The sequence below is a fragment of the Ochotona curzoniae genome, unplaced genomic scaffold (assembly GCF_017591425.1).
Source record: "Ochotona curzoniae isolate NIBS_2020 unplaced genomic scaffold, NIBS_Ocur_1.0 scaffold_461, whole genome shotgun sequence".
NCBI lineage: Eukaryota > Metazoa > Chordata > Mammalia > Lagomorpha > Ochotonidae > Ochotona > Ochotona curzoniae.
In genome coordinates, this window is record NW_024467120.1 from 10,313,944 (window position 1) to 10,337,782 (window position 23,839).

Consider the following 23,839-nt stretch of genomic DNA (forward strand, 5'->3'; position numbering starts at 1 on the left):
GTGAACCCGTGCGTGGAAAGTTTCTCTTTCTAACCCTGATCTTCAAGTAAATACATATATGTCATAAATAGTTGTGTTTCCCATTCTGAGTTAGGAAAAGCTGGTTTAATAATACATATGGCCTTTTTTTTTTTTTTTGCCATGTTATACTTGATAAAACTCAATGAACTTTGAGAACAGCCATAAGCTCCTAGCTGTCAGATTGCAGATTTCATATGCATGAAAATATTCCAGGGCCAGGATTCTGGCTTAGCCGGCGAAGCTACTGCCTAGGGCTTGGCCATCCCACATGGGCGTCAGCTGGCTCTCCACTTCCAGCCTCTAGCTACCTCATTTGGAGATGTCCCAGGTGGTTGGGCCCTGCTGCTATGTGAGAACCTAGAAGTTGTTTCTGCCTCCTGGCTTCCCCCTGTACGAGCCCTGGCCAATACAGCCATTTCAAAAATAAATGATCAGGATGGAAGGTCTTTCTCTCTTTGAATCTTTCAGATACACAAACCTCAAATACTCCAGAAATCATAATACAGAAGGTTTTTTTTTTTTTTTGTCTCTTTGACACTGCACTATTTATGGAAACAATCCACACTGTAAGCCAAGCTAATCAGGCTGGAGAACTAAAGTTAAACAGCTCGTTTGCCACGGGCGAAGCTAAACCCAAGCAGAACCGCTTCCCCGCCCCTGTCACAGGTGTAGATAAGCGCCGAGCGCGGCAGGCCAACTCCCATTGGCCCAGGGAAGCGCCTTCCGGGCACGCGCAGGAAGTGGCGCGCAGGCAAGCTGTGCGCACGCGCTGCACCCGGCGGCCGCACTGGCGGGGTCGTGGGGAGTGCAGTGCCCACCGCGCCGTCACCGTCCGGCATGACGGCCCGGGCTCTGGCTGCGGTGTGCATGCTGCAGCGCCATGGCGTGCCTGCGGAGCTTGTCCCGGCGGACCCTGTGGACCCTGGTCTTGGGCCTGGCTCCTTCCAGCCGCTCCGCCGTGTGCTACGGCGGCGCGGCCGACCTTCTGGGGCGCAGCCGGGCTGCTCCGCTCTGCGCGCCCCTCCAGCTCCGCGCGGCAGGTACTGCTGCCCTGCTGGGCGCCTGGGGATGCGGGAGGGGTCACGGCTCGGGTCGTGCGTCCTGGGGTGGCCGGTCCCCTTGTGCAGGTGAAGGACGGCATCTGGCCGCCTGGTGTGTGAGCTCGCTCGCGAGCCTCGGCCGGCCCTGCACAGGTGCACGGGGCGGGGGCGTCCCTCCAGGTCCAGAACACGACCGCGCTTTGTCCTGCCAGCGACTGACCGGCAAAGCTGGCTCTCCCTCTCCCCCACTGCCCTTTCCTCCTGCAAATCTTGTGACCGTAATAGGAGCCGTGCGGCGCTCACCCCGTGCCCTGGATAGTCCGTAAGCATTCACTCTGATTCGTTCTTCAGGTGAAATGCGACGGTTTCGAACTTCTGATGCGTCTCAAGCTACCTTAGCCAGTGTGTCTCCAGTGTTTACTGTGGTGAGTGCACTTCGTGGTTTATAGAAAAGTACTTTCCATACGTGTTAACTGGGTCGGATGGTTGACCAAGACGCTAGCTTTATGCTGCAAGCTGAGTTGTTGATCTGGCTGTGGGCTGCGCTTCACAGTGTCACTGACCATGGAGCTTTACACACAAAAAGGCTAGACCTGCTTGTGCAGTGCCCAGTTGCCACTGGGGCTTAGTCTCACTTGGAAGCCTTTAAGGCTTGTTCACCTCCTAGGGGCTTGCACTGACATACAGGAAGTTACACGTGAATGTCTTGAGGGCAGCACTGTAAACTTGGAAGGCACACTTTGAAGGCCATTGTCTCAGAAACTTCCTGAAATGTTGCAGGAAAAAAAAAAAGGCATGTGTTTCTTTTCTCGGCTGGAGACAAGACCCTTGGGGAGTTGGTTAGAATATTAGTGGGCTTTTAATGTGCTTGCTTTGCTGTCTGAGTTATACTGTGCTCAATTGGCTCAATGGAACCTCAGTTCTGCCTCTTGGATGAAGTAGGCGAGCTGGGTAACAGAACTTCCTCGTGCTGTGGATTTCTCATCATTAGACTAGGGGTAACCTGCCTGAGGAAGTTCTCGTAAGGATTCAAGTCATGTTATGTTTCTAAAATCCTTAGAGTAATGCCTTACATGTGTTAAACATTCAGTATGTCTGATTACTTAATTTCCTGATTGATTAAGCTTGTTGACACACGAAAGTTATACAGAACAAAGTAACCACCCCAGCATCACCTGTGAAAAGTATAGCTTTTATTTGTTGTTGAAAGAGCAGTTTCATTGAACAGAAGTATTGCAGGTGAGGTCAGTCGACTGGTCAGTCACAGGAGAGGAAGCAGGTGCAGTTAAAAAGTGAGCTGCTCACGAAGGAATCAGTTTTAAAAGCCACAGTTTGTGTGAAGCTTTCTAAACTAAAAAAAAAATTCTAAAGACTTGGATGTAAATGTATTTCTTATGTGTAGTTAGTAACTTAAGAGACTGGAAAGAAGTTTGTGTATCATAACTAATTTTATAGGAAAATATCTGACAGGACATTTAGTAAGCTGTTTTTTTTTTTCTAAAAATTGTCATTTCATAGGATAAACAGTTTTATTTCCCAATTTTTCTTAGTGTCTATATGCACTTGTTAAATAAATTTGAGGAAAGCTGGTCTGTTATGCAAACAAAATTTCTTTTGATGTAAGTTTTCCCTCCATATTGATGTTTTTGGTAGTTATGTGTTCATGTGGATCTTTTGTTGATGGGAAGCAAGCTTAACCATATTTTGTAGGTTTTTACTGAGTTGTAATTAATGTGTGTGTGTATATATATGTGTATATATAATGTGTATATATTGTATATAGGTTTCCGTTATAATAACCAAAGACTTTGTACTACAACTATATTATCTTTACAAAGGTGCATATTTAATAGTAATTGGTACAGTCCAGCATGTAGGGTCAGAAAATATGGAGAACTTAGATAACTTGCAGAAAATTTATCCTCCGTAGGAAAATAGGTGCCTTTTCTACATCTTGCAACCATCAGGGGCCTTTGCTGTAAGTCTTTGATTCTGGGTGCCCACCCATGTGACTTTTTTTTTTTTTTAAGATTTTTTTTTTTTTATTGGAAAGTCAGATATACAGAGAAGAGGACAGAGAGGAAGAGCTTCTGTTACTCATTCACTCCCCAAGCGACCACAATGGCCAGAACTGCGCTGATCCGAAGCCAGGATCCTGGAGCCTCCTCAGGGTCCCAACGCTTTGGGCCATCCTTGTCTGCTTCCCCGGGTCACAAGCAAGGAGCTGGATGGGAAGCAGAGCTGCTGGGATTAGAACAGTATGGGATCGCGGCTCTTGCAAGAAGAAGACTTTAGCCACTAAGCTATCACACCAGACCCAAACCTGACTTCTTAAGCTTAATTTCCTAGACTGGTCACAGTTGGTCAGGTCTACTCAGGCCGTTCCGCAGGGCAGCCTCTCTGGCCCCTAAGTGATCACTCAGATCCCCAAGATGGCTTAGAGTGCCCACAGAGCCAGTGGCTGCCATCTCAGAGGCACAGCTCCTGGGTGCCACGGGGTCATGGCCAGCTGCCAGAGCCACTGCTGTCCAGGAAGGGCGAGCTGCAGCTGCCCACCTGGAGCCTCGTTCGGAATTGTCTCTGTCCTGTGCAGTCTTCCAGTCAGGGCTTTCTCTGTAAGCAGTGTTATCTAGTAACACACACCCTGTTCCATCAGATTTTAAGACAAACCAAGATAGAAAATGTTCCGCCAGGTCAGATTTTGTCCTAGCAAAGAGAAAAGGCATTTAAAAGAAAAATTCAGTTATGTTCTTATCTGCATTTCAGAAATTTTGGAGTGGTGAGTCATAATGCAATATACTTCTAGCATACACATTTGACAAAAAGTATTTGTTTTTATCTATTACAGACAAAATTTGACAAAGACGGGAATGTTACTTCCTTTGGTGAGTATCTGTTCTCTTGTAAATTGTTTGAATCAATGAATGAACTTGATGAAAATCAGGAAAGTGTGTTTTTGAGTAGAATGTTCTTTGTGCAAGTGTGTTGAAGATTTTTCTTCAGCGTCCCTCAACCTTGGTGGAACTGGCAACACTGACTGTGTGCCAGAAGGGGTTTCTTCTGGCAGAAGCCACTTCTGCTGCGTCATATAATGGTAAAGACATAATTTGGAGTGTAGTCCTGAAGCTCAGGGGCACATCCTGTCCATCTCCTGTTCCCTGCCTTCCTCCCCTGAGACCTGTTCTAGGACAGAATCCCGCGAGGAGCAGACGTGGGAGCTGGCACTGGTGGCAGTCACGTGGGCTCTGCCACTGACTGCTCTCCACGGGCAGTGACATGCTGATACTTCACTGTGTGAGAATGTGCCCGCCTCGGGCCTCCCTTCATGTCCAGCCCTGTGATCCCTGCTCCTGTCACAGCTGAGGTCCTGCAGGAGTGTCCTGTGGTGTTTGCTCAGGAGCTCCTGCGGGCAGTTGCTGCAGCCCTGTAGCACGTGTGGCTTGACGGTGCAGGTAGACCTACTGTCATCAGTTTAATGTGTTGATTTTCTCATCTGTTACATGTTCTCTTAGTTTTCAGGTAGAATCAGGAGAACAAAGAACTGACTCAATATCTGCCTGGAACAAAGAAATGTGAAATTTATATGATCACACACTTAGTAGTATTGAAGATGGTGCTTTGAGGGAATAAAATCAAAAATGTGGTTGGGTACAGTTCACAGTCAAGAAAGTCGACCTATCTGTAGAGCCAGAAATGGCTACTGAAGGTGCTTAGCATGTCCGTGGGGAGCTTGTGGTCATAGAGAAAATTTATGATATGTCCCAGAGAGGGGAGAAGAATAATTTGCCTGGACTTAAAAAAAAAAAATTAGGTAAACTTAACTACCTTTTGTTTCTATTAAAAATAGGAAGTTATTCTGGTGATGATGGGAAAGGCATTTTAAGTAAAGAACCTCAACTCTTTGTTACGTAGTCCACTTTTTCTTTTATAGAGAGGAAGAAAACAGAATTGTATCAAGAGTTAGGCCTTCAGGCCAGAGACTTGAGGTTCCAGCACTCAATGAGCATCACCACCAGAAACAACAGGATTATCATGAGAATGGAGGTATGGCCCCACTTCTTAGCTATCTTGGTCAGCTTCTAGATTAAGAGCACCTGATGGATTAGATGGACGCAGTCTCTCGAGCAAGCACTCTGCTGCTGTGTTCAGTAGCTAGCATCCTTCAGAAGTACCCCTTTGGAGAGATACTGTTGTGTGATGAGACAAAGTTGGCAGGAAGTTAATTGTGTTACCTCAATGTCAGGTATATAATAACTGTTAAATCTTTCAGCTTTTCTGTATCCAAATTTTCACAAACCAGAAAAAAAAATGATCTCTAATTTCCGTTTCTTTTTCTTTTATTTTATAAGATCTGTTTATTTGAAAGAGCATGGAATGGAGACAGAGAATGGAAACACAGAGAATTCTCAACACAGAGAATGGAAACACAGTTCTTTCACCTTCTGACTGGCTTCCCAAATGTCTGCAATAACAGCCAGGGCCAGGCCTAGCCAGAGCCAAGCGTCAGCAGCTGCATTCCCGGTGGCAGGGGCCCAAGGAGTCTGGCCATCCTCCTGCCTTCTCTGGTACCTTAGCAGGAACCTGGATTGGAAGTGAACCAGCCAGGACTCAAACCAGCACTCTGATGGTCATTATGTCTGACAGTCGATGTTGCAAACAGTCGCTTAACTTGCTGTGCCACCGTGCTGGTTCCATGTTCTTTAACATGGAAGATGCCAGTTTCTATCTAGAAGTTTCTAATTCTACTGGTCTAAATTGGGGCACTATGTTTTGTCTTTACAATTTCAAATTAATTGAATAAAAGGAAACTTTCCCGGGTGAGCTAAACACAGTAAAGATTAAATCTTGCCTAAAAGCCTGTCAGGTTGGTACTGTGATAGGTTGGTACAGCAGTTTAGACCACTGCTCACAGTGCTGGCGTCCCAGATCCAATCCTGCCTACTATGCTGTTGGTCACCCTGCTTATGGACCTCAGAGAGCAGATAGTGGCTCAACTGCTTGGGTTCCAGCCACCCACCTGCGAGACCTGAATTAAATACCTGGCTTCAGTAAACCAGTGAATGGAAGATCTTTTTGTGTCTCCTTCTCTGTGGCTATGCCTTTCAGATATGTAAATGAATAAATCTTGAAAAATGAAAGAAGTCTAATTTATCCTTTTAAAAGATTTACTTACTTGAAAGGCTGAGCCACAGAAAGACACAAAGGGCCCTGGCATGGTGGCCTAGAGGCTAAAGTCCTCCCCATGAACTCACCGGGATCCCAGGATCCCAGATAGCGCTGGTTCTAATCCCGGCAGCTCCCGCTTCCCATCAAGCTCCCCGCTTGTGGCCTGGGAAAGCAGTCAAGGACGGCCCAAAGCCTTGGGACCCTGCACCCATGTGGGAGACCCGGAAGAGCTCCTGGCTTCGGATCAGCCCGGCTTCAGCTGTTGTGATCACTTGGGGAGTGAATCATAAGACGGAAGATCTTTTTCTCTGACCTCTTCTCTGTATACCTGACTTTGCAATAAAAAATAATAAAATTATAAACAAATCTTCTTTTTTTTTTTAAAAAAAAAGGCACAAAGGGAGAAGGTGAGGTCATCCATCTGCTTTTTTATTGCCCAGGTTGTTGTGGCAGCCTGGTCTGTACCAGGCAGGAACCAGGAACTCTTGGCTCTCCTATAGTGGAAACCCTTAAGGGACTCCTTCCCTCACTGGCAGCAAAAAAAAAAAGAGAGAAAAGGCAAAAATGATAAATGCTTATAAACAGAAGCTTTTCCAGGGAAAGGGAGATGGAGGGGACTTTCTCTCCCATGGTGATGACAACTTCTATGTACATGGGCTGTCTTTAACTTTCTGGAAGGCTTTGTTCCTATTGTGTTTTTCTCATGATTGCACTTGAGGTCTTAAATGTTGAGAGTGACTGAGACTTTTACAGGTTATTTTAGCTTTTCTTTTAAAAAAAATATGAGCACCGATTCGGTTTGATTTTTAATCCAAAAGTATGTTAAACCCAATTTTGTGAATATTTTTCCTTACCGCTCTATAACTACATATGTGTATATGTGTTTGCGTGTGTGTGTTGTAGTTATTTACATTTATTTATGTTTTAACAGTATGTGAAAGCTGTGGTAACTCCAGAGTGTCTTCTGATACTGGATTATCGTAACCTGAATTTAGAGCCGTGGCTGTTCCGGGAACTCCCTTCACAGCTGGCCGGAGAGGGTCAGCTTGTCACGTATCCATTACCTTTTGAGTTCAGAGCGATAGAAGCACTCTTGCAATACTGGGTAAGCCTCTTTTTTTTGTTGTTTTTTTAAAGATTTGTTTTATTTTTATTGGAAAGGTGGATATACAGAGAGGAGAGACAGAGAGGAAGATCTTCCGTCCGATGATTCACTCCCCAAGTGAGCCACAACGGCCAATCCTATGCCAGTCCGAAGCCAGGAGCCTCTTCCGGGTCTCCCACGTGGGTGCAGGTTCCCAAGGCTTTGGGCCGTCCTCGACTACTTTCCCGGGCCACAGGCAGGGAGCTTGATGGGAAGCGGGGCTGCCGGGAATAGAACCGGCACCCATATGGGATCCCGGGCATGCAAGGCGAGGACCTTAACCATTGCGCCATCGTGCCGGGCCCCGGTAAGCCTCTTCTTAAAGAGCAAAGCAAAATTTATAAATCAGCTTTATTTGTATTTATTTGAGAAGCAGAAACAGTGAAACTCACCAAATAACCCCAGTAGCTGTGGCTGGGTCAAGCCGTAGTTAGGAGCCAAGAACCCACAGCCATTCCAAGTGTCCCCTGTGGGTGGTAGAGACCCTGTTCCTTGAGCTGTCGTGGCTGCCTTCCTGGGCCTGCATCCGCCAGAAGCTAGAGGCAGGAGCAAGGCACTGCAGTGTGGGATGCAGGCCTCTCAACCACTGGGCTGAGTACCTGCGTCAGGCCTCTCATTAGGTAACTGTTGGTGTATTCCTGCTCTGTAATGTCCTTGAGTAGGAAAACATTGATAATTTCATCAAAATACTGGAAGGTCCTGCATGATGACAGCACTTCTGTCTTATTCCTTAGAACTGAAGATTTTGCGCCTAATACGTCCATGGAGCATCTAGTAAGGCTCATGTCGAGTTAGCTTCCCTTTATACAGATGTATGCTTATTGAGGGATGGTGATTAAAAGTGCCCAAATTATAAATATGATACAAATTTACATATAAAATGTTTTAAGAAGTCCATCATTTTCTGTACAGACTCTTGAGGCAGCTAAACATAAATTGCTGTTCAAAACTCAGATTGACCTAGAAACACACAATTTGTCTAATCCCTGGCTTGTTAAAATGGTGGTCATTGGATGTTTGTGGAATCCCATTGAGCCCTGAGCAAAGGAGGTTCGCTGTTTTCCTGGTCCCCCACAAGCACTTTATCTTTTCTGCCCCATTAGGGTAGTACATGGAGGAACTGCCTGCAAAGACCCTTAGCTTCACAGTAATTGTGCTTCTGAGTAAAACAAGATGTGAGATTCAGCAGTGTCGAACAATGGGCTAAGCTGTGGCTTGTGATTCTGGCATCTGGTGTGAGTGCCAGTTGTCTGACTTCCAGTGCAGCTCCGTGCTAATGCTCCTGGAAACTGGGCCCCTGTCATCCATATGGTAAATGAGGGTGGAATTCTCGGCTCCTGGATTCAGCCTGGCATGGACCTAGCTGTTCTCACAGTTGGGGAAGTGAGCCGGTACATGGATGATAACCTCTCTCCGGCTTTCCCTCCTGTCTGATGCTCTACCTGATGCACTGCTTTTCAAATAAATGAAACACTGTGATAGAATTTTCCGTCAATTTTACTGTTTAATTAATGTTATGTTGTTTATGACAACTTTTATGGAAGTAGTTTAGTATTTTATGAATTATTATATTTGTGTAAGTGCATTTTTGCTAAATATTAGCCGTGTCTGTTACCCTAAATAAGGAGCATGTGTTTGCTTTTATAAAGTCCAAAATAACTTTGGATTTTCAGAAGTTTTAATCATAGCTATTTTGTGTTGTATTCTGTTTACAAAAAAAGACATACTGGTTTCTTTTTTAACTTTTTTTTTTTTTTAATTGGAAAGGCAGATATACAAAGAAGGAGATATAGAGAAAAGGTCTTCTGTCCACTTGTTCACTCCCCATGTGACCACAATGGCCAGGGCTGATCTGAAGCCAGGAGCTTCTTCCCAGTCTTCCCATGCGGCTGCACGGTTCCAAGGCTTTGGGCTAGCCTTGACTGCTTTCCTGGCCACAAGCAGGAAGCTGGATGCGAAGTGAAGCAGCCAGGACACTAACCTGCCTAAATGGGATCCTGGCATGTGCAAGGCAAGGATTTAGCTACTAGGCTATCGTGCTAAGCCCTGGTTTCTGTTTTAACTGTGGAATGGCAGGTTTTAATACATTGATTTCCCATTCCTTTCCTAATCAGTCTATCAGAGGAGTGGTTATCATTCTAAGAATGACTCCCCATCAGCCTCATGTCAGCCTAGTGATGCTTTTATGCTTAGTTATTTGCACCCAAGACATCAAGTGTTGGAGGCCTTTAGAAGAGGCCTTGCAGCACCGATCTCTTCTCAAGTGCTATGGCTGTTTCCAGCTGTTATGGGCTGCTGTGTTTAACTAGAGCATTTGCTGATCCCGAGTATTCTAAAAAGGTTATTTTAATCCTTATGAAAGGTCATGTTGTTATCTAGATCAACACTCTTCAAGGGAAACTCGACATTCTGCAGCCACTGATCCTTGAGACACTGGAAGCCTTAGTGGATCCCAAACACTCTTCTGTAGACAGAAGCAAACTGCATGTCTTACTGCAAAATGGCAAAAGGTGGGTAGGGTGGTTTACTGAGGTGGGTGTTAGAGACATGTCTCCCCCCTCTCTTTTTTTTTATGTTTACATAACTGAAGGATGCATGCCCATGTGTGGGCCACCAACTAGAGTGAGAAGGGTGGAGGAATAGAGGAAAGTGGATGAGACGATTGTTTCCAATTTTCTTTTTATTCTTCCTGTATCTGGGGGAAGGGGGAAGAGACGAGGAGAGGCCGCACCCAGCCTCCTAACTACATCGGTACCTGTGGTTAGGGAGTGGCCACCCGATATCATCCCAGGGTCCCTGCTGTGGAGCATGCTCTGAGGGTACTGCTCAAGTGGTTTCAAGAGTTCTGCAATGCTGTTGATAGTGTTGCCCCAGGGATGAGGATATTCTTCCAAGATCCATTGGTTGACATAGTCCACTTTAGATTCTCCATTCTGCCCTCCTTTGTTATGGTAGTAGATGTCCTCTGCAGACCCCAGTGAACTGCAATGTTCCCTCACGTGCATCTTACAAAACGTCCACTGCTCTGTCTTCAGCAGCTGAGGATGTCCAGTTCTGACACATGCACTCCACGGCCAGAATACAGATCCTGTGATATTCCCCATGGTTGGAGTTTTGAGTTCGGTAGTTTAGTGGGGGGGCGGGGAGGGAGAGGTTCCTCAAAGAAACTTCATCTGAGATGACCCTAGACCTGACTCTTGTGTGTGCCAGCCATTATAGGGACCGGCTCAGTCTGTCACCCACTTCATCTGGTGGTTGTAATTGCTGGTTCAGTTCTTTCTCCAGTCCCATCTCTCTCTCTCTCTCTTTTTTTTTTCTTTATTTTTGACATTCTTTACATAATTAGGGCACAAAGATTCAAGGGCTACAGCAAAATGGGTAAGACCATCATCTCCACATTGTTTTTTTTCCCCATATCTGGGGTAAAGGGGGAAATAACAGGAGAAGCTCCACCCAGTCTCCCACCCATCCCAGGTCCCTGATGTGGGGCATGCTCCGAGGGTCTTGCTCAAGTGGTTTTGATAGTTCAACACTTATGAACTACTGCCAGTCTTGCCATTCCAAGCATGATGAGATCGCTACAGAATCCACTGATTGACATAGTCCATCTGAGACTGTCCATTTGCCCAGTTTTTCACTGCCAACGTATGGCTGGGGTAGTTGATTGACTTGTTCTGTTCTCTGTCTTTTCATAGTTAGGGTTCCGAGTCCGGCAGTTTGAGTGGGGAGATCTCAAAAGAAACCTTGAGGTGATCCCAGACCAGATTCTTGTGTGTTCTTGTAACTATAGGGCCTGGTAAGGTCCATTGCCCCAATCAGCTGGTGGATGCAATTCCTGGATCGGTTCTGTTTCCAGCCCCAAATTCCACTGGAACCAATGGGTGTTGCAGTCCAGCCTGATTCTGCCCAGCACACACTCGGCTCTCACATAAACCAGTGGGAGTTGCAGCCTAGTCAGAGAAACCTACAATAACCCCCACCAGGCCCACCCCTTACCCTGGTTTGCCAGTCTGTGCAGCAGACTAGTCCAGTCTGTCCCACATCCCATTCAGCTCTCATACATGTCAATGGACATTGAAGCCTAGTTCAACCATACCAGTTCCACTATCCAGCCCACACACATGCTGTTGGGTGCCTTTTTTGCCTAGCCACCCCTTCCCCTCTCCTGTCCTGGTTTTCATGCCCTCCAATGGGAGTGGTAACCCAAGAGGAAGGAGTCCACTATTTCCCTTCTAGGCCACTCCCACTCCTGGATTATGCACTTTCCAGGTGGTTCTGCAGTGTAACTTGACAGATTTAGCCCCCAGTGCCAGCTTCTGCCAGCTGATGCTGCGGCAAAGCCCAACCAACCCTCATCCACTCTAATTTTTGCTTATACCAGTTGGAATAGTTAGCCCAGCCTGGCTTTTCCCTGATCTAGTCCACATGAGGCACACAGGTGTTATAGCCCTGTCCACTTCCTGTCTTAGCAGGAGCAGTGACTTTTCCTGACTGGCCTTCAACCCTATCTGTTTCTTACTGTTGGATGTTTCAGCCCAGCCATGGCTCGTCCATACCCAAATGCAGCTCACACATGGCTTGGTAGGGGCTGAGACCTGGCCTTGTCTGTCCCACATTTACCCTGGTCCTCCAGAGCACCAGATGGTGTTGGAGTCTAGCCTGGGACTGGTGCATCCAGTCCCAGTCCAGATCAGAACGCAGCCCCCATTCTAGCCCCTGCGCTCCTCGGTGGGAAATATCACCCCAACTAGGGTGTTCCCTTAGCTCCCCAACTGGGCCTGTTCCCAGCCATAGGTCATGCGCATGCCAGTAGTTGCTCTGACTCAGCTTGGTTCAGCCCCCCTCCTGTGCCCGGCCCTTGCCTTAGACACTGTGGCTTAGCGTCCCTGGCTCACGCAGACCAGTAGGTGCAAGAGCCTAGCTCCACATGACCCGTGCCCCATCCTGATTTCTAATTTTGCTTTTGTCCTAAGATTAGCTCAGTCCTGCCTGGTCACCCTGTTCCATTTTCAATCCACTCATTAGCCAGCCATTGGAGCTACTTTGCCCAGCTTGTCCGACCCCCAGGTCTGGACCATGTGTTCACCATCGGGAGTTATGACCCGCCAGGGGAGTTTCCCAAGTTCCTCTACTTAACCCACTCCCAGTCCCAGTTCTTCTACATGCCAGTGTCAGGCATAGTCTGTCCTTCCATTTGGCCTTGGATGAGCTGGTGAACGTTGCAGCTAGGCCCACCCCACACCCTATTGAGGATGCACATTTGGGTGCTGCTACCTTGACCAGTCCAAACTGTTATCAGTTCCTATATCCGTGAGTGATGGCAGATTCCGTAGTCACACGTAGCTTAGTCCATCACCACCCTAACTTTTGAGCTAAACAGTGGTGCTAGATTTTCACAGGGTTTGGCCCACACATCCCCTTCAGAATCTATCCCTGGATATGATTCTCTCTTGTGCTAGTTAATGTTTTGGCCCTGCCTAATGTGACCCGTCTCCTGGTCCATCATGTCAGGTAATAGGATATGATCCTGCTAGGCAAGCCCGAGCCTTAGCTTTTGCTTGGACTGGTGTTCAGTGGTCAGCTTTGTTCAGTGATTACAAGTTCTACACAGGATTGATAGCAGGTTCATATGTCAGACTTTTCCATAAAGATCATCTGGTCCCTCTCATCAAACCTACCAGGTCTCATTACCTTTGCTTACCTTAAAAGGAAAAGTTACTCTTTCATTGGGAGTTTTTACGATTGATTAACATCCCAAAAGTACAGTAGGCTTAACTTGAAGATACCTAAGCAGCAATTCAAAGCCCCAAAACCCCAGAGCTGGCCACCGGGCAGCGAACAGGCGGACCTCCCAGGGACAAGTCACGTTGAAGGCGAGCATTTTAGCCGCTAGGCCATGCTGCTGGGTCCCGCATCCCCATCTCTTACACAATCAAAATATGCTGTGGCCCAGTGCAACCCTGCCTACCTCATACTTGGCCCTCACGTACACCAGCAGTAACTGCAGCCCAGTTGGAATGACCCCCAACCCTTGTACCAGCAAATGCCAGTGTTTGCAGCTGACTGGGCAGGTCTGTTCCACATCTCATTCATCTTTTGTACACACCAGTGGATGCTGCAGTGTAGTTCAGCCCAACTGACCCCACTATTCAGCCCACACTTGTGTTGGTAGGTACCACTGCCTGTCTAGCACGACCTGCCCACAACCCTGGTTCTCAAGCTCTCTAGTGGGAGTTACAGCCCATCAGAGAGGTGCCCATAGTTTCCCTACTGGGCCCAGATCTTGCACTTTCCAGGTGGTTCTGCAGTCTAGCGTAACAGGATTTGCCCCCCATTCCCAGCACTTGCCAGCTGATGCTGCACAAAGCCCGACCATCATGCACTTACATGAATGTCCCTGTGTATCCAGTGAATACAGTTAGTTATCCAAGCGTGGATCTTCCCCTAACCCACCTCACATTCAGATCAGTGGGTGTTGTATCTCTGCCAGGCCTGCTCTGCCCCAGTCCCAGTTCTCACACTAGCCAGCAGGAGGAGTGACCCATCAGTTGAATTCCTGCAACCCCCCTTACCAGGCTCACCTCCTCACGTGGGTCTCATGTGCTGGTGGGCACCGTGGCTGAGTTTGGCATTGTCCACCTCACCTTGGCATTTGCTGGTGTTTATTGCTGCCTGGCTTGACCCTGAATGCCCCCAGTTCCGGCTCATGCTGGCAGGTGCTGAAGATCAGCCCAGACTGGACTGTCCACAGTCCTGGCCGTAATGTGAACTGGCTGGTGTTGTGGCACAACCAAGCTACGCCTCATTCTGGTTCCCACGTCTGCCAGTTTATGGTATAAACTGGCCCAGCTGGGTCTGTCCCTAGGCCTACCTGACACACATGTATACCAGCAGGTACTGCAACCTGACCTGGTCTGGGCTGCTCCCAGTATTAGTTGTTGGTGTTCACCTGCAGGGACTATGTGCTGTCAGGGGAGTTCCACAATCTTCTCTAATGGGTCACTCCCTAGTGTCAGATCTCACACACTGGTGGGTCCTTGGCTCAGCCTAACTTGGCCCACCTCCTGTCCTGGCAGGTACAGAGGCCTTGCCTGACTGGCTCACCCCCATTCTGGCTCTTACTGCATGATGCTGCAGCCTAGCCATGTCTGACCAGCCTCCAGACCCAGCTTTAATGTGGCTCAGCAAAGACCTAGCCCAGGCTGTCCTACATGCAACCTGGCTCTGGTGAGCACTGGTGGGTGCAAGAGTCTAACCCAGTCTCCACCCATACTGAGGTATACTGCAGCCTTGTCCAGCCAAGTTCACTGCCTGCATTCTAGCTCTGTGTTCACTGTTGGGAACTACATCCCAGCCGGGATGTCCCCTTACCTCCCTGACTAGGCCTGCTTCCAGCCACAGATCCTATATGGGATCCCATATAGGCTCCAGTTCATATCCTGGATGTTCCACTTCTTTCCAGCTCCCTGCTTGTGGCCCGGGAAAGCAGTCGAGGACAACCGAAAACCTTGGGACCCTGCACCTGCATGGGATACCCAGAAGAATGTCCTGGCTTCTGGCTTCAAATTGGTTCAGCTCTGACCATTGCAGCCACTTGCAGAGTAAAAACCAATGGAAGAAAGATCTTTGTCTCTCCTCTCTATAAAATTTGACTTTCCAATAAAAATAAGTTTTTTAAAAATTAACTGTTAAAATGATCAGGTCAGTAGTTTGTTTTCTTATTTATTTGAGAGGCAGTGTTAGAGCAGGTTGTCCATCTATTGGTTCACTCCCCAAATGGCTGTGATGGCCAGGGCTGGCTGAAGCCAGGAGTTTCTTCTGGGTTCTCCACTGAAGTATAGGGGCCCAAGCATTTGGGCCAGCTTCTACTGCTTTGTCAGATGCATTAGCAAGGAGCTGGATGGAAAGTTGAGCAGCTGGGAGACGACCTGGTGTCCATATGGGTGCAACCATCACAGGCTGCTAGCCAAAATATGGGCGCATAGTTTCTTGTTTATTATCAAAGTGAATGCTGAAATTTGTTGATTAAATTTACCAATTAATGTATAGTTGGTTAAAAACTTTGGGAATTCTTAATCTTTTGTATGCTTTGTATCAAATCTGCCATGAATGTATGCTGAAGTAGATCTATGTAATGAGATTTTCTAATCGTCTGATAATGAAATGTTTTCATAAGTGTAGGTTACTAATATGTCTGCACAATTGTTCTTACAGCCTTTCAGAATTAGAAACAGACATTAAAATTTTCAAAGAGTCGATGTTGGAGATCTTGGATGAAGAAGAACTGCTAGAAGAGCTCTGTCTGACAAAATGGAGTGACCCACACGTATTGTAAGTAAAACCATACTCTTCCTTAAGGGGAATCTTGTGTCCTTCCATTGAATGATGTTCCTAGGCAATGTAAGCATTTTCCATCCTTGTATTTTGCTTTGTCCCAGCAATCTCATTCAGTAATACAAGGAGATTCCCAGTGTGTTACACTGTTGCTGGACTGGAATGGATGTGAAGACAAGCACACAGTTAGGTTTGTCTTCAAGGAATGAATACCAGATGGCACACCTCTATTGTGGGAACTTAGCAGATGGAACAGAGCAGTGGGGGAGAGATTCTTGTTGGGAAGAAGGTGGGACCAGGCAGGATGAGTAGGGCATGGATCTGTAAGCTTGGTCTGGTTTTAGAATGTCAGTCTTGTATTTTTGTCTTTAATGAATTTAAAAATCATTTACTCATTTTGCTTGTGCATACTGAAGTTAATGCTCACTTTTTAAAATACATTATTTTTAACTGACGTGGTAATTGTACCTATTTAAGGGATTATATTATAACTTGTTTTTTAAGATTTATTTTGTTTTTATTGGAAAGGCGGATATACAGAGAGGAGGAGAGACAGAGAGGAAGATCTTCCGTCCGATGATTCACTCCCCAAGTGAGCGCAACAGTCGATGCTATGCCGATCCGAAGCCAGGAGCCTCCTCCGGGTCTCCCACTTGGGTGCAGTTTCCCAAAGCTTTGGGACATCCTTGACTGCTTTCCCAGGCCACAGGCAGGGAGCTGGATGGGAAGCGGGGCTGCCGGGATTAGAACCTGCGCCCATATGGGATCCCGGCACGTGCAAGGCGAGGACCTTGACCACTGCACCACCGCACCAGGCCCACATTATAACTTTTCAATACACCTTTTTGATACGGAATAGTCAGGTCAGGGTAGAGTAACTGACAGGATACTACTATCTGTATGTTGTATATTAAAATGTTTCTCATCCCCGTATAATGCATGTGTATTTTCTTGGGGTAAAGGACAGTATTTCAGCACGTGTGCAAGTTAGACACATCACTGTCCTTCCTTTTAGGTTTGGAGCCTCCCAGCCCCTCCCCTTAGTTCTTCATGGACCATGTGTCATGTTACTGTGAACAGAAGTCACCCTCGGTACTGGGGAACACTCTACCCGCCATTTCTGTCTGTATTTTGGTACCTGTCACCCGGCTCTCCTAAACCTCCTTTCTCCTCAATCTCTCTTAATCATTGTGCTTAGTTTAGAATAACTTTTCCTGAGAGAACATGCTTTGTTTTTTGGGTAAAAACTCTTGTAACTGATGAAAGCTGATAAGCTGATACTTCATTCTGTTTTTCATTTGCAGTTTCCTAATGGCTGTTCTCTAGTTGTTGGCCATTTACATTTCTTCTTCTTTTTTTTTTGAGAAATGTGTATTCAGATCCTTTGCCTATTTATTATAATTTATTATTTGTTAGGATTTTCAAAGTTCTTTTTATGTTCTCAATACTAATCCTGAATATGGTTTAAAATCTTTTTATCCCATTATGTCTGTTGTCTCTTTTTTTTTTTCCTTTGCTCTGGAGAAGCTTCTTAGTTTATCTTCTTAGTTAACCTCTTTGTTTATCTTCTTGGTTAACTGTTTTTACTTCCTTACCTGTGTTTTTGGAGTAGTATCCAAAAGAAAACCCAGCCTATATGCAATCTCCTGAAGTGTTCACCCTGGTTCTTTCCTAGTATTTTCAGAGTTTCAGATGTTAACTTTAGACGTTTGATGCATTTGGAGCCAGCTTTTATGTAGGGTGAAATGTTGGGTTTGAGTGTCAATCCTTTGCCTTCTTGTCTGGTCTTTAGTCTATGCCTTGGATGCCTTTGTTCAGAATCACTTGGCTGTAAACGCATGAATTAATTTCTGGATCAGTATTCAGTCCTACTGCTCCATTTCTGTGCCACTGTGGTGGTATTTTAGTTACAGTAGCTTTGTATTGTATCTTGGAATCCCACATTGTGATTCCTCCAGCTTTGTTCTTTTGTTCATAAGTCCTTTCGTTATGTATGGTCACCTGAGCTTCTATAGGACTTTTAGCAGTGTTTTCTAGTTCTGTGAAAATGACATTAGTATTTTTATGTGAACTATATTGCTCCTGTGCATCTGTGGGGAGTGGTGCGCTGGGAGCTAACCCCACGCGTATGAGGGGCCGTGGCAAGATGGCGGCTGGCCTAGGGCCAGGAGGCAGAGTTGGTCTCGCCAACAGGTAAACAGGAAGTCACAGGGATAGGCTAATGCCCTCGTGGCAATTATGTCATTGCTACTGGCCTATCACGTAGCACCAATTGGACCCACGGGGAGAAGTGATTGGTGGAGAGCTGTACATAAGCAGCCCGCTTTCAGCAATAAACCTCTTTTCATTCGCCCTCCCGCTTGTTCGCTCGTTTGTTCCTCTGTGTGTTCCAGTTGCGGTGGCGGTTCTTGTTTTTCCAGGCCCTCAAGATTCCTCGTCATTTTAGTGTCGCTGCAGGACGGCGGCAGCATCAACTTGGTCATATGGACATGTTAATATTAAGTCCTTTGATCCATGAATAGAGATTTTTCCATTTGCTCATGCCTTCTTAAAATTTTTATAAGCATTTTTCTGTGTAGCCTGTAGGATAGTTGATTAGCTCTGTAGGAAGAGTATTAAGAGAGGACATTGGGAAGCCTTCCCCGTGTGGAGCCACTGCCAGCTGCAATCCTTTGGGAATGAATAGGCCAGGAACTCCCTAATCCTCAGGGTTATGTGACACGTCAAAGAGAAAGGCGTCCTCCTGCCCAGATTCTTCCCTCCTGTCTTAATTTTTTCCTCCTAAATTTTACAATGGTGTGTTTTCATTTCACTTCACAGTCATAGGCTTAAACTCCATTAGGTAAAGATATCAACCCCTAACCAGTAGAAAAAAAAAATTCCTCGGTGAATAGAATAACAATCAACTACCAGGATGTCAGTCTGACTCAGATAGATTACGTTTTTGGACTGTGTATTATCACAGATCAGGGAAAACTGGATTATTTGCCTAGGCATAATGGTCTCTCCAGCTGCATCCCTGTAGTTGCAAAGATAAGATTGCATTCTTTTTTGTGGCCGAGTGGGTATTCCATAGTGTATATATATACTACATTATTCAGGCACCAGTTGATGAGCATCTGGGATGAAAGCATAACGGTATAGATAACTTTCATATGCTGATTTGCTTTCATCTGGATAAACTCCCAGGAGTGGGATGGCTGGGTCACATGGTAGGTGTATTTTCAGTTATCTGAGACGTCTCCGTATGTGTTCCGTAATATTGCACTGGTTTACATTCCCACTGATAGTGGATTAAAGGTACCTTTGCCCCCTCATCCTTGCAACATTTACTGTTTGCTATATGATAGCCATTCGCACTAGGGTGAGGTGAACCCTACTGTGGTTTTTCTTTGCATTTCCTGATTTCAAAATTCAGGTGATACTTCCCTCATAAAAGGGGCTTGGGGGGTTCTTTCCATTTCAGCTGTTTTGAATAACTTGAGAATTGGAATTAGTTCTAAGAAAGTTCAGTGGAATTCGGAAGTGAAGCCATCTCCTGGGCTGTTCTTTTGTTAGGAAGGTCTTACTTGCTGATTCAGTCTCTAATTATTGACCTTCTTAGGTTTTCAGTGACCTCATGACTTAGTTTCAGTAGATTGTATCTGTCCAGAAATCTGTCCATTTCTTCTAGATTTTCCAACTTGTGGGAGTATAGCTGTTTGTAGTAATTCCTGATATTCTTTTGTGACTGTTACATTTGTCATATTTCCTTTTCCGCTCTGATTTTTTTTTATTGATATTCCCCCCACACACACCTTTTTATTTTGGTTAGGTGGGTCAGTAGTGTATCAATTTTGTTTATTTTTTTAAAAAGTTCTTCACTTATTAATATGTATATATATGTGTATATATAGTTTCAAATTTTATTTCTTCCTACTAGTTTTGTGTTTTGGTTTGTTGTTCCTGAGTTCTGGAGAGGCACTTGTTGTGTATTTGATGCCTTTCTCGTTTCTTATTTCTAGGTACTAATTGCTGTGAACCCCCTCCGAGCACTGCTCTCGCTGTGTCCTCTAAGTTGTGACATATTGGGCTGTCATCTTCATTCATTTCCAGGAATGTCTTGATCTGCCTTTATTTTTCTGTTTTTTTTTTTTCACTAGCCTGTTGGTCTCCATATGTTTGTGTATTTTCTGGTTTGGGTGGGTTTTTTTTTTTTTTTTTTTGAGTTGTTGATTTCCTGCTGGTCAGAAAAGATGCTGGTATGATATGGATTCTTTTGAATTTGCTGAGCTTGTTTTGGGGCCTAGTCACGTGGTCTAGCCTAACAAAGTTCTGTGGAATGTGTATCCTGAGGGCTGGCACAGTGGCTTAGTGTGTTAAGTCTCTCCGTGTGGCACTGGCATCCCATAGGGGTGCTAGTTTGTGTCTTGGCAGCTACTCTTCCAATGCAGCTCCTTATTTAAGACCTTGGAAGGCAGCAGAGGATGATGTAGGTCCTTGGGTCCCAGCCCCCATATAGACCTGGAAGAACTGGCTCCTGACTTCACCTCACCTTAGCTCTGGCTGTTGTGGCCATTTGGGACGTGAATCAGCAGATGAGAGATCTCCCTGTCTATCTGTCCTCTCTGTAAAAATTTTCAAATAAAAATAAATGAATTGTTTAGAAAAATGTATATTCTGCATCTGTGGGTTGAAATGTTCTGTAGATATGTTAGGTCCATTTGATCCATGGTGTTGATAAGCTCTGCTGTTTGAGTTTCTGTCTAGTTGATCTATCCACTGATGAAAGTGGGGTACTGAAGTCCCCCATTATTGTTGTGTTGGAATCTGTGTATCCTGTTACATCCATACAGGTGCCCTGGCCTTGGACACGTAAACATTTTCTATAGTCATGTCTACTTGTTCAGTTGATCCCTTTGGTTTCACTTAATGCCCTTCTTGATTTCCTTTAATATTTTTGTTTTAAAGTCTATTTTATTTAACATTAGGATGGCTAAACCTGCTCATTTTTCCTTTCTATTGATGTGGAATATCGTTTTCCATCCTTTAACTCTCAGTCTGTGTGTATTTTTGTTGGCAAGGGGTGTTTCTTGTCGGCAGCAAATAGATAGGCCTTGTTTTTAATCCAGTCCTCCAGTCTATATTTTTTTATTGGAGATTTTAAGCCATTTGTGTTTTTATTGACAGGTGGCAACTTGGTTCTATCTTTTTAACATAAAGCTCTTATCGTTTGCTTTAGATGAACTTTGTAGCTTTACTAGGAAATCCTCTGCCTTCTTTGGTTATCATTCTCTCTGTGTGTAGCACATCCTTAAGCAGCATTTTAGGAGTCGGTGGGTGAGTGGTGGAAAATTCTTTCAGTTTGTTTTGAAAGGTCTTCACCTCAGGTAAATGAAAGCTTTGCTGACTAGTGTGTTATGAATTGGCAGTTTCTTTCTGTTGGGACCTGGCATTTCTCTCTCTTTCCTGGCCTGTAGGGTTTCTGATGAGAAATAAGCTCTAAGTCTGATTGGAGATTCTCTGAAGATAATCTGTCTTTTCACCCATGCGCATTTTAGAATTTTTTTCTTTGTGTTCAGTGTTGTTGTGTTCAGGCGAGTGTTACAGAGAACTCAGTAGTAGACATACTTCCAGAAGGCATAGACAGCATCGCTGTGTGGCAGCCTGTAACTGAAGTTCTCTGGCAGAAAGACGGGACAGGTGCTGATGACAGAGTAGCAGGTGATGTTCTCTGATATGGGAACGCGCAGGACTACGCCAACCCCCGTGTTCATACATGAGCCAAGACGGAGGAGTGAGGTCCCCGCAGGTCAGGGCGGAGGCAGAATATATGCCTCGCTCCTCCAGAGGAGCTAATCCACCAGTATCCAGACCGGAGGGCGTAATCGTGCTGGAGACACTGATCAGCGGGCAAAGCCTGCCACACTGGGACTGAGAACACCCTGAAACAGCTGTGACCTCAGTGTGCACCTGGGCTTACATGAGCACGTGCCTGGATATCCATGGGTGTCTGCTAAACCCTGATGGCAAACACATTTCACTGGTTCCAGCAAGAAGATACATCCGTATTTTACACTAATTTATCATCTCATTGATTCCATCAAGAAATGGGTCCATATTCCCCACTGACTTAGAGCCCAGACCAGAGGCTGGGCAAGGAGCCGCACACATTGGGTACTGACCAACCTGCCCGCAGACCTGAGAAGTAAGCAGGCAAGGTGGAGAACTGCACAGGTGGCTGGTGTCAGGCGGGGCTGACTCGTGGTGCTGAGTAAAGAATCAGTATCCTGTGACTGTGGGAGTCTTGTGCACAAAAACTAAGAATTCTGTGCACGATTGGGTGTAGTGTGTAAAGTAGCTGCATCTCGGGACACAAAAAGAACCACACACAGAGATCTCTCACGCGGTGTGTGTTCTTGCGTGGGCAAGGGTCATAGCTACCGTTACTTCCCAAGTGGCCACAACAGCCAGGGCTCAGCCAGGCCCAAGCCGGGAGCCCAGAACTCCATCCACGTCCCTGTGGGTAACAGGAGCCCAAGCACTTAGGCCATCTTGGGCTGCTTTTCCCAGGCAGCTTGGATCAGAAATGGAGCCGCTGAGAACCAGCGCCATGCAGACTGCTGGCGTTGCAGAGGGCATCTTCACTGATATGTCACAACACAGCACTGGCACCAGCAATTTGTGATTTGTTTTTGATAGTTTGTTTACATTATTCCTTGGGGCGATTTTTTTTTTCTGGGAGGGGGCGTTGGTAGGGGAGAAGAACAGAGGGGTGGGAAGAGTGCCGGATTGCTTGGAACTCCTTTAGGCTTCCTGGGCCTCCGTGTCTGCATCTTTCTACAGATTTCCAAAGTTTTCAGCAGTTCCACTGAATAGATTTTCTTTGGCCTTTTCTTTTGCTTAAGAAACACCCATGAAGCTATTTTCTTCTTAAATTACACAACAACCAAAGAAAAGGACTTGGAGTTGCAAAGCTTTTTCCTGCCCAAACCTGTTGAGACTCTCAGCTGTATCTTTTTAATTCTACTTTCTGAGTTCCTGCTTGCCATGATTTCTGATTGACTTTCTTATGTCTCTGCTAAATCTCTGGTGTCATATTTTCTCCCTTATGCCACCAGATTGTTAGTATTCTCCTATGTCCCTTCAGCTTCCTTGACATCATCATTTCTGCTTCTTCATGGGCAACCTGTAACTGCCTTTTCTCCGTGGCGTGTCGCTGTGAGTCACTGTGTTCCCCTGGAGGCGTCCTGTTGCTCTCTCTCTTGTTGGTTTAGGTGCATCTGTCATATCCCTTCCATCAGGCCAGCCTGTTTGTAGCAGAGGGTTTTTCTTGGGTGTTGATTGGTGTGCTGTGTTGGCTTTGGTTCCACGAGGTGCTTTACTAACCCTGTTACTTCTTCAGCTGAAGTCAGTATCGGTAGTGTGTGCTGGTGTGTCTCAGTGGCCTGGGTTGCAGGGGTTGTGGGATTGCACTGCCAGTTGAGGCACAGCTTCTTAAGCCAGGCCAGTTCACTGGCAGCTCCGTGGGGTGTGTTCAGTTGTAAGTGTGGTGCTTCTGTTGATTTCTGCGTCATGGAAGTGTGGAACCACCCCCTGTGTACCTAGCTGAGGGTAGCACCTCGATTGGAGGGATGGCTGCCAGTGTCTAAATGCCTCAGGTGTCTGGCACACGTGAGACTGCCGGGACCTCCTGCTCTTTCATAACCTAGTGAAGTCCCTTTGGCATCAGGGTCTATCTGAAGGGAATGGCAGGTGCTGTACGCATAGTACTTCTCTGTGCTCTGTAGCATCTTATCCTGTGCTCAAGTTCCCAGAGGGTAGGGTCATCCTGGGTGATGTGCTGAGTGTGAAGGAGGGGGACTGTAGGCTGCCTGGCTGACATAGCTCTGCAGGCTCAGCCCATGGGTACTGACGTGGGCACAGGGGCTGGGGTGCTCAGTCCATGGGTACTGTCATGGGCATGGGGACTAAGGTTCTCAGTCCTTGGGTACTGACATGGGCACGGGAATTGTGGTGCTCAGTCCTTAGGTACTGACATGGGCACGGAAGCTGTGGTGCTCAGTCCATGGGTACTGATGTGGGCACAGGGGCTCTGGTGGTCAGTCCTTGGGTGCTAACGTGGGCACAAGGGCCGTGGTGTTCAGTCCATGTG

General features: G+C 46.2%; 1 protein-coding gene across 2 annotated transcripts in view; it reads left to right on the plus strand.

The window, feature by feature from the left end:
• Positions 1-776: 776 nt before the first annotated feature.
• Positions 777-23,839, plus strand: part of MRS2 (magnesium transporter MRS2) — a 30,224-nt gene continuing 7,161 nt past the window's right edge. For both annotated transcript variants that reach the window (XM_040967556.1, XM_040967557.1), the window contains exons 1-7: positions 777-1,061; positions 1,413-1,486; positions 3,910-3,946; positions 4,993-5,105; positions 7,159-7,332; positions 9,751-9,881; positions 15,586-15,702. In XM_040967556.1, the coding sequence (XP_040823490.1) occupies positions 902-1,061; positions 1,413-1,486; positions 3,910-3,946; positions 4,993-5,105; positions 7,159-7,332; positions 9,751-9,881; positions 15,586-15,702 (806 nt within the window). In that variant the 5' untranslated portion in view covers positions 777-901. The remainder of the gene's footprint in view (positions 1,062-1,412; positions 1,487-3,909; positions 3,947-4,992; positions 5,106-7,158; positions 7,333-9,750; positions 9,882-15,585; positions 15,703-23,839) is intronic.